Source organism: Lathamus discolor, chromosome 4 (assembly GCF_037157495.1).
Source record: "Lathamus discolor isolate bLatDis1 chromosome 4, bLatDis1.hap1, whole genome shotgun sequence".
Taxonomy (NCBI): Eukaryota; Metazoa; Chordata; class Aves; order Psittaciformes; family Psittacidae; genus Lathamus; species Lathamus discolor.
This window is the reverse complement of record NC_088887.1, coordinates 28,195,446-28,208,484: the sequence shown is the minus strand read 5'-3', so window position 1 is coordinate 28,208,484 and position 13,039 is coordinate 28,195,446. Positions and strand designations below refer to the sequence as shown.

At 37.9% G+C, this 13,039-nt stretch overlaps 1 protein-coding gene across 1 annotated transcript in view; it reads left to right on the top strand.

Annotated features, from left to right (window-relative positions):
* The window catches only part of ADAMTS5 (ADAM metallopeptidase with thrombospondin type 1 motif 5), a 48,336-nt gene extending 35,480 nt beyond the window's left edge, over positions 1-12,856 (top strand). The window contains exons 5-8 of the mRNA XM_065676764.1: positions 488-671; positions 1,121-1,296; positions 2,130-2,305; positions 5,943-12,856. Coding sequence (XP_065532836.1) covers positions 488-671; positions 1,121-1,296; positions 2,130-2,305; positions 5,943-6,519 — 1,113 coding nt within the window. The 3' untranslated portion in view covers positions 6,520-12,856. The remainder of the gene's footprint in view (positions 1-487; positions 672-1,120; positions 1,297-2,129; positions 2,306-5,942) is intronic.
* Positions 12,857-13,039: the final 183 nt, after the last annotated feature.

The window sequence follows — 13,039 nt, the reverse complement described above, 5'->3', positions numbered from 1 at the left end:
TTGCAAACAATATTTGACAACTCCATCTCTTGCCAGTAATTCAGAGTAATACCTACACATCCCAATAATTGCATTTAATTAATCATAGATTAGCCTTATGAACACATTCTACAAGCGGAATCCTTTGGAGATAGTCTAAGGGGCCCTACTGATAGGAAGAGCAAAAAATAAGAGAGCAGCACATGAGACTGCGTGCTATTTCTGGTACATGTGTGTCTTCCATGAAACAGGCTGAAGGTGACTGTGCAGAGCAAAACCTAGTTTTGCATTTGCATGTATAGTGCCAAATGAGATGTCATCAGTGTGCAGCTAAAAGACAGAAATTTGCTCTGCTAGGAGAAAGAAGGCTCCTAAGATGTCTTTAGTCTGATTAAAATCACCAAGGGATTGCCTTCAATTCAGGAAACATTAGCAGTGACTTTGAGATGTAGCACCTTTATTCACACTTGGATGATATCCTTACCTCCCACTGTTCCATATGTTTCAGGCTTCAAGCCATGGTAACTGGGGGTCCTGGGGACCTTGGGGACAGTGCTCTCGTACCTGTGGCGGAGGAGTTCAGTTTGCTTATCGTCACTGCAATAACCCAGCTCCTAGAAACAACGGCCGGTACTGCACTGGCAAGAGGGCCATCTACCGCTCCTGCAACGTCACACCCTGCCCAGCAAATGGTAAGTGCCTTAGTGCCAAAGTGTCTTCATGCCCCAGCTTCTGTGCTCATAGATAGTAAATGTTGAATGTCTACTGCGAAAGGAAACGACAAAGGTCCATTGTAGTTTCTCCAAAATATATTTACCAAGGCAACACATTCATCATTAATACAATGCTGTAATTCTTCCCCCATCCCCACCCTGACGCCATACAGAAAGGACACTTGAGTGAAAGGAGTTCAGTCCTGGAAAATGAACTGTAATGAAAACTTTAGTTCTTTAATGCTTATTAAGTCATGGGAAGATTTCCAAGCTAAAACAGTTGAAGAATTTGAAGACCAGCTCTAAGTAAAGAGATGAAGTGATGTAACTGAAAAATCATGTGAAAATGAAATTGGAATAATAGATGGGCATAATGATATTTGCAATGCAGTCTGAAAGAGTCACTAATGATGTGAATAATTCTACAGCTAAATCTTTTCGACAAGAGCAGTGTGAAGCAAGGAATGGCTATCAGTCTGATGCAAAGGGAGTCAAGACATTTGTTGAATGGGTCCCCAAGTATGCTGGAGTACTTCCCGGAGACGTTTGCAAGCTCACCTGCCGAGCCAAGGGAACTGGATATTATGTGGTATTTTCTCAGAAGGTAATGGCATCTCCAGTCATGATTTCATGCTCCATTTTAGAAGTATCCTGTATCTTAAAAATCTTTCCCTACAACAAGGGGAAAGAACTTAATCATATGATTCAAAGATATAACTGTGTGATTAGATGTAATGGTTTGATCCACTGGTTATATATTAGGACCAGAACTGGCGTCTAAAATGATGTAAGTTTTTCCACTTCTTAGTATGTGGATACATGAAAAATATGGCCTCTTTGTGTGCTCTGCAGTAGTTTGTTTTCAGTAGTGGAAAAGAGGTTTCTGCCTGGAGAGTCATCTGTCATTATGGGATCTTCTGGGGGAGAAAGAGTACTAATAGGAAAACAGTAAGTTTTACCCTGAATTATGTTAAGAGAGTTCAAAGTAACTCTACAGAGCCAATTAGTATAGAATAATTACCCAATTAATGTAGATGTGAACTTGTGGTCAGTTTGTTATTTTGAACTGAAATGTCTCCCACACTTACAGTTTTCTGCCTCTAAATATTATGACAGTAACATTTAGATGTAGATAGCCCAAATGCAAGGCTATCTGTAAGTACTGTTATTGTTATTATTAATAAGCTGTGAGATCATCATGAAAGCCAAGGTCATATTAGCATCTTACAGTGGAGTTGTATGTCATTGCTTTCAGCCCTTTCCTAAATTTTGTCTGCTTTTGTGCTGGGGATGTTAGAGAAACTCAATCTGGACTGTCAGGGTGGGCACTCTGTTCTGAGTAGGTGACAGAAATAAGTAACTGGATTTTGCCAGCCAGATTCACAAAAGCAAATCTTTTCCATAGTAGTTTTAACTAACTGTCATTTGATTGCCTAGGTAACTGATGGTACTGAATGTCGACCGTACAGTAATTCAATCTGTGTCCGTGGAAAATGCATCCGAACTGGTTGCGATGGCATCATCGGTTCAAAGCTCCAGTATGACAAATGTGGTGTGTGTGGAGGAGACAATTCCAGCTGCACAAAAATCATGGGAAGCTTTACCAAAAAGAGGTATTGATCTTGAGTGTTAGTAAATGTATTTTGTTGCACAAACAGTAACTCTGCTATGTATTTCTTTCTGTCTCTAAATGCAATTTACTTTCATATGAAGAGTAAGCAAAAAAAGTACCTTCCCTGTGCTTTATTGCACTTTCCAGATATTTACAGGTGGTATCTTAACATTACCCTGAAAGTGGCAAATAATCCCCTGGCAAAACACAGCACCCAGTTCATTTCTGACACAAAGTGCCAGTGATAGAGGTGAGCACCCCATTACTAGGAAGTTTGCGTGGAATAAGGCATGATAATCTCACTGCATTAAATGGCTTGTGGTTTCTAGAGGAGAGAGGAAAGGGAAGAGAGGAGTGAATCAGGAAGTTGGGGTCAGAATAATCTGGGTATCTTTGAAATTCTGTGTTTCCCATATGATGCTGGGTTATCAAGTTACATGCTGAGAATGTGTTTTATCTCCTCTAACTTTGAATGACAATGAGAATATCCTGCCTGATTTAATGACACAGATGCCTTGTATAGCTAGTGGAGAGGAGCAGACAACATTAGGGCACACCTATTCCTTAATTGCTGAGAAGCTGAGAGGAATTATACCCTAAAAATACCTTTTCACACTGCTGAGTATATATGGAGCTTAGATGACTAGACTAAATGCCAGAAGCAAGCAGGCTCAAGCATGGTATTTGCTATATCCCTTCATGCCCATTGGGATGTCAGTCTCCAGATAGGCTTCTTTTTAAGTCAAAATATTTATAGCAGTTATCCATAAAACACTGTCCTGTCAGAGTTTAGCTTTTAACTGTAAGAAAGCTTAATACAAGTAAAAGAAAAGGAACTCCCCCCATGGTTTTCCATGACCACATTGAGGGCAGCAGGAAGCTCTGTACTGAGATACCAATATCAAGGAAGTCTGCTTTCTCTCTGAACTCTTGTTTCCCTCTCTCTTCAGGTCTTAAGATGCATAGAAAAATGAGGATTTTTAATTATCATTTATATAGATTCCAAGGTCTCAAAGGACTGCTGTAGTGATCTACTCTTAGAAACTTGTACTTGACAATTTCTACTCAGCATCTGTGACTGCATTAGTGTAAAGTCTTGTATAATGTTCATAAACTTGATTTTGGTTTATATCTTCCAAAATCTTACATAGCATATCAAAAGCTATGGAAAGTTGGAATCTGACTCCAGAAATTGCTTTTTATTTCTATACATTTTGACATACTGATTAATAACTATCAAAAATGGCTTTGAGAGTCAATTTAATCTAAAAATAAACATACCTAACCTTCCTCCTGGTAAACCAATGATTACTCACCTAAGAATGCCAAAACACCTCTGCCAAAAAGAATAAGTTTCCATCCAAATTTGTAATTACATAAGCCAAATCTTTTCCATTTTATAAATCTAGAAATGTCTGGGATGTGTAAATGAAGAAGACAGTGTGAAATATACTTCATGGGATTTAGTAATGATCCTCGTGCTGGAATCCAAGCTCCAGCAAAAATGTTAAATGGACTCCATGAATTTCAGTGAGCCCAGATTTGTAGCATAGATATACCTGGCAGAATTATATTATAATTATTTCTATGAAATTACCATCTTACTCCTCAAATCATGCCTTTAACTAAAATGAGAGTGGTCAGAGAGTAAAATATTCATTCAACCTCAATGCATTAAAGAAGTTGCCCCGCTTAGAAAGCAGTAGTCAACCTGTAAGTGTCAAGTGTGTTCTAACTTGATCTTGACTGAAATTTGAAATGACAGGGGTTTAGTTTTTGCTGGAAATACTGTTTGAGACAATTCCCTTATGCAATTATGGAAGACCAGGCTGGATGGGGCTTTTGAGCCTGGCCCAGTGGAAGGTGTCCCTGCATATGGTAGGGACATTGGAGCTGGGTGGTCTTCAAAGTCCCTTCCAACCCAAATCATTCTGTGATTCTGTGATTTTCTGAGCAAGTGACTTTAAAATGAAACTCTTTAAAATAAAACCCTCATTACAATAGTGAAATCTTGATTGTCTGTAAACTGTTTTTACATATGAAAGGGCAGTAGCTGTAGTAAAATTATCTTTTCTCCACTGAAAAGTAGCAGTTCCTGGACTGCTGTCTATTATAAACCAAACTATAGCAATCTGTACATTCAGTGTACAGAGAAAATATTAAATGTGCAAGGGGAAACTAGTATTTCCCATTGCAGACAATTGTCATAGCAACATTTATACTTTTTTTCTTTTAAAGCAATCAAAACATAATCTTTTGGAAAACTGCTTCCTAAGGACTTTTTTTAAAAGGTTGTCAAGCCAAATTGACAGAAGTTGGGAAAGTGATAATTAAAGCTGTATGTGCTTCTTTGTGCACATGGAGTGTTACAGTTCTTTGTGCAGATTACTTGAATTCTACATCATTGCTTTTAGTTTTTGAACAAATGATTTTGTAACTTTACTATATGTTTTAACAGTTATCTTGGCAACTGTTATGCAAAAATATTAGCACAAGGCTGTAGACTGGAGTACCCCCAGCCTTTTTTTTTTACACCGTATTCCTTCAGCTGTATGGAGGTGCTAAATCAATGGAGTTTTAGTTGTTGTCCCATAACTGCTGGAAATAGCAGGGGAATAGCACAAGCATTTAATCTATGCAGTCTTTAGTTGTGCAGCCAAAAATTCTCAAAATTAGCAGTCTGTTCTTTTAACATTCCTAAAGAAGACCCCTTCACTTTTGTATCATTTTAGTATACTTTATCATTACTTTCTTCTTATAAGTTTCAGCACTAAACTTTTCAGATTTTAAATACTTGCAAAATGGTTTTGTCACAGGTTTAGAAATGATAATACATGTCTCCAAAGTCCACCCAGCAGCGTATGGCTATGTGTAGTCTTTAGATTTTTTCCATATAGCAGTAAAGTTAAATAATATACTTGAGATAGTGTTAAGTTCCAGAACATTTGATGGTTTTGATTGCTTGTCACTTTTGGTAGAAGAGTTAAGTATCTTTTTGCAAATCTGAATTAAGATTCTCCATGAGCAGCAACAGAGAGAACTCTGTGATGGTACAAACGAACCATTTGGGTGCACCTCCTATTAGACACGTGACAATTAGTCTTTGGCTTTATGCATTTCAAAGTAAACAAATTTTTTCTTGCTGATCAAGATTATTTTTAAAAGTTCCCAAGGTACCTCTACCCAGCTGTTACTCTGCTCATACTTTCCTTAATCATCATTATAGCTAAGACAGCAAGAAACAGCTGTAACCAATGCATATCTCATTATCTTTTCCTTGGCAGGCAAAGCATGCATCGTATTTCATATCTCCCTCCCTTTGCTGAAGTATATAAGCTATCTGTTATTTTTCATTTCTCTTGTATCTGACTCAAGTAAAATTGTTGCTAAAGCTAAAGATTAAGCAATTTGAAATAAGTGCAGTAGAAATTTCCTCAAGGACATAAAGAGCAATACAATAGACAAACAGTGGAACCTGGTTAAATTAATCTTAGATGATCCTCAGGCCAGATGGGTTCAGGACATGAACTAAAATGAAGAAAGATGTGTCATGCCAGTGACTTAATTAGGTGTTGCAGTAAGACTTGAGGCTTATTTCATGATAGCTACTGAATACTCTTTTTTTCCCCCTTATTCAGCAAGGGCTACACAGATGTAGTGAAAATCCCGGAAGGGGCAACCCACATCAAAGTTCGGCAGTTCAAAGCTAAGGACCAGAGCAGGTTCACTGCCTACCTGGCCCTGAAAAAGAAAAATGGTGAGTACCTTGTCAATGGAAAGTACATGATCTCCACTTCAGAAACAATCATTGACATCAATGGGACTGTCATGAACTACAGTGGCTGGAGTCACAAAGATGATTTCTTGCACACAATGGGACACTCTGCAACAAAAGAGATTCTTATCGTGCAGATACTTGCGACTGATCCAACTCAACACGTGGATGTCCGTTATAGTTTCTTCGTGCCAAAGAAGCAAGGGCAAATGACTAACTCTGTCACCAGCAGTGGCAGCAGCAGCAGCAGCAAAGTACCTCCACAGCTCATGCAACCCCGCTGGGTTACGGGGCCGTGGCTTTCTTGTTCTCGAACATGTGACACAGGATGGCACACCAGGACTGTCCAGTGCAAAGATGGGCATGGAAAATTAGCTAAGGGATGTCTTCTCTCCCAGAGACCATCAGCATTTAAACAGTGCTTGTTGAAAAAGTGTTAACCTGTGGTTGTGATCTTCTTTACAGGAGGTTTGATTAAGCCACTGTTGACATATTGGTATTAGGTCTGCCCAGACAGAGAGAAGCAAAGGCTTCAATGTACTCACATACAGTCTCAAATTATGGGCAGAATCTGCCTATTTGGACCAAATGAAGATGTGCACTGCTTTAAATAATAGTAGGGTTATCTTAATATGTCAAAAACCTAAGTATCAAAGTTGTTACAAGCCCTCTGAGTCTGCAAAAATCCAAAATAAAATAATGCAAAAGAAGAAAAACTAGTGAATGGAGGATCCTGGGATATTTGAAGGTTACAGAATCATCTCCCCTTTTTCACCTACCTCTAATACAGTATATCCTTAGAAAATGTCACATGTACCCATGATACAACAGTAGCTTATTTTATACTGTTTTGTAAATATCTTTCATTTGGTATGTCACTTTATATCACTTGGTTCTATTAAAAGATCAAAAGACAATAAGCAAAGTAATTGACCAAAGTATATCTGCAGTCCTTGAGGACTTGATCCATTCTTCAGAAAGGGTTGCAGATGTTTTACTGGAAAATTAAGAGCTTGCTACTGGTTTTAAAAAGTTATACCTTTTGGTTTTGACAAAAGGAAACACATCTTCATGCTAGGAATTTCCTGGAAGCAGATCATTATTCTATGACAAATACTGTGTTTCCACCAACAAATTCTTGGAAGGAGCACTGCAGCAGCTTGCAGACCAGGGATCCCCACATGTGCATTGCTCCAATACCAGCACCATCAGCAACTCCTCCCCATGTGTATGTCAGACACACAGAGGAAGAGGATTTGGCTGCTAGGGGGGATTTGTGTACACTTTGCTTGTACACCTTGCACTTATTCTGGCTGTGTCACTGCTTGGGGTCCTTGTTGTCAATGAACAATAGCTGCTGGTTTCTTCTTTCCATAAAAAAAGGCATACTGTATTTTGTAGAAACTAGTTAGAGAACCAAAAATTACAGGTAAAATAATCAAGTGTCTTCTAACTCAGATATTCTGAGGCTGTGTTCAACTGCTTTCTCTGTTATTTTCACTATGGCTTCCACCTTGAATCTAACAATGTGTAATATACCTACATCTTTTTAAGAGGCTATAAAGGTCAGAAAAAACACAGCAAGCAGTTAATATTTTATCACTGTTTTGTCCATCATGTCTAACTCTGGTATTCATCTTACCAGCAAAAGTTTGTAACTATTTGTCTTTTTGATTGTTTTGTGTGTGTTTGGGGTTTTTTAAAAGCTACAGAAGGCATTCATGTTTTGTATATCTACCACATTTGAGAGCAAAAGGGGTCACTAGGAAGTCAAACCACATCAGGATGTGGAGGACTTGCCTAATATCAATAAAACTGTTTCCACAGTACAGGCAGTAGCAGGTAACAGTTTTCATTGGCAGCAACTTCTGAATTCCGTTATTGTCTGGTAGTTCTGTGACTGAGGATGGGCATTTCACCTTATGTAGGTAGCATTGGGAGGCCCCATAGCAACCCTGCTAAAATTAACTTGCTTTTCTATCAGCAAGCTTTGAATTAAGCCCTAGAATAATGGTACCAAGAGAAGTGGCTCGAATATGCTGATGAAAATAGAATTCCATCTTTTATTTCTTTGATCATACTCACAGGAGACTATGAGACTGCAGGAGGATTGTCAGGCAAGCCTTACAGCTGTAAGTCATGGGTACTTGAGCACTGAAATACCCCAGGGTCTTCTGAAAATCCCAATCATGAAATCAGTAGATAAAATATTGGCCTCTGTAGCAAGAAGGGCAGGTCTGACTCAGGCTGACACAAACATGTTTTTGTAACAGCGGCATGTTTTTATGAACTCTTAGAAAGCATGTGATGATTTCGAAACACCGTTGCCACATCTACAAGTGTGAAACCTGGAGAAGCATTTATTTTTGTACCCTGTTCTAAATAAACAGTAATAGGGGCAGGGCTTCTTCCTCTGTCAAAATGAATTACCAACGAATGCTACTAGTCATCTTCAGCTTTCAGAAGTGCTTTGGCCTTCTTTTTAGGAGTAGTCCTATGCAAAACAGTGGATCTTGAGGAAAATTCCCCACTTAAGCTCTGATCCCACCCTAAGAACTGAGATGGAGGCTCTGCAGAGATATTTGCAGAGATATGGAAGGATTAAGATTTATGCCTTCTCTGTCTATTAATGGAAGCTCCCTTTGAAGTGTCTTATTTTCCTTTCCAGTAATCTAATTTTTATATCTGCATTACATGTATTCTAGAACCTCTCAAAAAAGCTTATAATAGAAACCATCATTAGAGGAAAAATAAGGACACTGCACGTGTCTCGGCATAGACTTAACATTTGTCTCGGCGTACAGCTGCAGTATTAAGTGGCATTTGTTTTTCCTGTGTTTTATCATAATGTGCAAGAGACAAAATGTGCAAGTATTTGTGTTTGCATCATAGTAATAATTTATTTGATAGTCAACAGGATGAGTAAAGCTTTTGGATGCTATTCAGGCTCCAGAAGAGCAATACCAGACGCGGGTATAAATTTAAGGCTTCCTTAGATCAAGGGTATATTTTCATAGAAAGGGTTTATTTACAAAAAAATAGGTAAGTATGAGAGCAAACCACTATAGTGACTTTTCCCTTTTCACCAGCCTAGTAATGAAGCAAATTAACTTGAGCAAAAAGCAGTTGCCTTTCTGTGGTGAGAGGACAAAGGAGGCAGACCAAGGAAGCAAGCCTAAAAGTGTAAGATAAGCCAGGTCAGCCTGCTTTAGTTAGCCCTCGATTTTTAGCTATTCTTTTTAATCAGACTCCAATTCCAAACCTTGCTTTTGTCAGTCATAGCTGTCTCATATAACTGATGATTGGAAAATAGGTGCAAGGTATGTACGTGACTTTGTTATTTCAGGTTCTGTTCTCAGCTAAATTCTTTGTCACTCACACTGTTATGTCATTGTTTACATTACTACCAAGTGTTGCCAAATATAGAATGCATCTAGAGTACTGAAACCCAGACTAATGTTTTTTGCATAGAAAGAAATGATCCTCAGTGTTAAATTCACTGCTGACTCTTTGGAACATGTCTCCAGTGCCCTTAGGTGGAATTGGACCGCTAAGCATTAGTGGGTTTTAGAGCATCTGCTTTTCAAATAAGAGATTCTCATTAGGAAAAGGCCTATCATCTTTGGTTTGACAAGGTGTATACAAGAAATTAATTTTAGCTGCCCTCCTGTGGAAACAGTTTTATCACAAGGGGGAGAGGGAATAATCTTGTGAATTAATCATAAATGTTTAAAAAAAAAAAAAAAAGCAACACAGCACTGAAAAAAATAAAATAATTTATTGTTTTTACAACTGGTATGTGAATGGATGTAATGAATTTATTTATTCTTATTTAACAAAAATACCAATTGTGCAAATTCTATATTTAAAATGTTTTGCTATTGTCTCTGTCTCTCTCTTTCTTGCTCTCTTTTAATTTATGCTTCAAATTTGTGTTGAAAGTACGCCTTGTGAGTTTACATAATATATGGCACTGGGTATTTTTTGTATGTTTTTATTTAGAAAGTTTTCTGCATGGAACAGGAGTATATGTGTATACATGTGTGCACACAGTATAGATGTATATTCTTTTTCTGCTACCATCTTTTTCTTAGAGAAGTTGTAGATTTGTAATTTTGTGCACCTCAAGCTCAAAGCTCCTTGTTACACTTCACTCAACTAGCAAGTCAAGAGAAAAACCCATACCAGCTCCTAAAGAAGTCAGACAACAGACTTGCTTCACATAGGCAGATGTAATTCATGCTGTGTGCCTCACTGATTTACCACCAAAGCTGGTGCTCAACGGGAGCAAGTTCAGGCTTCTAATCAATGATAATCCTCTATATGTGAATAAAGTTTATCTGAGTTGTCAGGGTGGCAGGTGAGTCTTCTCTCATGCTTCTTATGTTTAAGTGAAAACACTACAGAGAAACTCATGTGTGCCTGTTTAAAAATATAGCTGAAACAATGTATGATTCGGATTATGAGGACTGAACCATTAAAAAAGCTACTTTTCTGGTCTTTTCACTATTTGTATACATATATAAATATGTATATATGGCTATAAAAAGTCAAAAGCCCAATTTGGAAGGATTTGTAATGTTTAACTTCATTGTATTCCAGCTCTTTGCATCACATCAGGCACAGTTAGATGCAGAAAAGCCAGCAAAACATGTGTTCCCAGTGTTTCCTTAAAAATAACAGTATGTTTGCTTCCACTTTTCATCCAGTCCAACTACTGCTGAACTCAAGAGAGCTTGTGTTGGGTCCAGTGTCAGGGAAAAAATGTAGGCAAACCTACAGCTTTTCTACAGTCTATTTAACAAAACAAATTATTTCTGTAGCCACTTCACTGTAAGAGCAGTACTACAGACTGCAATCTATTTCAAACTGTTGAAAGTTATCTTGCTAATCAGTGCCCACATTCACACCAGTTAAATTCCAGCTCAGGCCCTCTGCCCGGTGTCTGCTGCCATGCAGGCACTACCAAAGACCCAGAGACAGCTACAAGGCTTTAGATGAATCTGTGATGGCCAGAGGGTGACACTTCTTCACTTAAGACCCACTCCAAAATCCCAGGGAATGACTATATGTCTTGGCTTTGATGATCTATAGGGCAGGCTTTAAAGTGGATTTGTCAGGATGGAACATTAATAATTGTGGGTTTTCAGCAATATGTTTAGGTGAGTGTTCCTCCTCATTCTGATGCATACCATGCTGTTCTTTGTCACTGAGAAAGATGGAGCCTATAGCAAGAGCCAAAGTCAGATTCTCTGAGTATGGGCTGCAGTTTTCCAAAAAAAAAAAAGTTGCTAGTTTGAAGGGGGTTGGTCTTTTTTTAATTAAGTGACTGGTTTTTATAGAGTTGCCAGAACACATCATTGCATTCACACTTGTCGTTTGTATCATTTTAAAGAGGTTTTTCTATTGTGGGTACACTGGCACTAGCTTGTATAGTGGAGCCACTTCAACATACTTGTTCTGAATAAGGTTGTACATTCAGGTATTCCTGATTTGTCATGTGTACCAGTAAAGACTCTTAACGTAAGATAAATTAATAGGTCCTCACTGGCTCCACAAAATGTAGCTTTGGGGTTTACAAGACATTATTACAAGTGCAAGTTTTCAGTGATAGTGGGGTGTTCCAAACACAAAATTTGGAACACCCCAAACATACTCTTAGCGTTCCAGGTGAGTGGTGTAAGATCTTCTCTTCAGACACACTATACCAAGCATTTTGATGCTGTCCAAAAACAAAACTCACAATGTTATTTGCCCTGAAAATTGTCTGCAGATGCTCACAGTCACTGTAAGGACACTAAAACCATTTCCACATACATTAACCTTGCATAGTCCATTTGAAATACGTATGGGCACATGTAGAACTTTACTGTGGCTAAATGCAAATGCCTGGGTTTTGTGTGTGCATGTGTATAGATATATGTATATACACAAATGAGTATTTGGGTCTCCATTACTCCCACTCACAGGGCAAAAGAGTTAAACTGGTTTTAGGTATACTTATGTAAATTCAGAGTAACTTCATTACATCATTTGCCTTTGCAGGAGCTGCCTCAGACTTATACCACTTTAAGTGACAGCATAGTTTGTCTTTGAACTTATAGGAACTGGTTTACACAATTTATCATATGAACTGTGAAATTTTCAGATAGTTTATTGTACAAAATATACTCACTGTCAGTCAAGCACATATAAATTGTTAAAATCCCATCAGATAGAGGAAATAATATACTGAATTCAAGTACGTTGAAGACAGTGTATACTCCTGTTTAGCAATAAATCCATTTGATTTATATTCCCAGGTCATCTGCCTAATATCAGGTAAGATAAAACAAGAGAGGTACTCTAGGGAAGACTAACAGGAAAGCACGCATTTGGTTTAGTTTAGATTATTTCATGTGCCTCTTTATACAGTCTATTGGTGTCAGTATATCCTGGGAAGTGTCGCTTTGTGCTTTAATTTGGCTGAAGTTCCAGTACCCTTTGAAAAAAACAAGATGTGTCACAAAACTTTTTTTCATCCTAATACATGTCCAATGGAAGAGCTAACATCTTTAGAGCACTACTATGTCAGCCCGTTTACATTATAAATAATGTTAAGCAAAATACAAATTCATTTGAACTGAATTGTACAAGGTCTACACTGTACTACGACACATTGAAGGCCAATATTTTGTTTTGTAAACTACTACATATGTATAATTTACCAGTTGTAATCTTAACACATTTGATTCTGTGATTTCAGTAAAAGTAATAAACTGTATCATAGGTCCAAAATATTCGTTCTATATGGTATATTTGCAGGCTACTCTTTGCTATTCGTGCCCCACCAGAGATAGATGCGCATGAAGATTGAGCTAATCCCTATATTACGGCATAAATATTCTTTCTATACGTAAACACTGTACTTCAGTTGTGGTGAAGTGGAATTCTGTCAAAGCGTTTTTTTTGAGTCATATA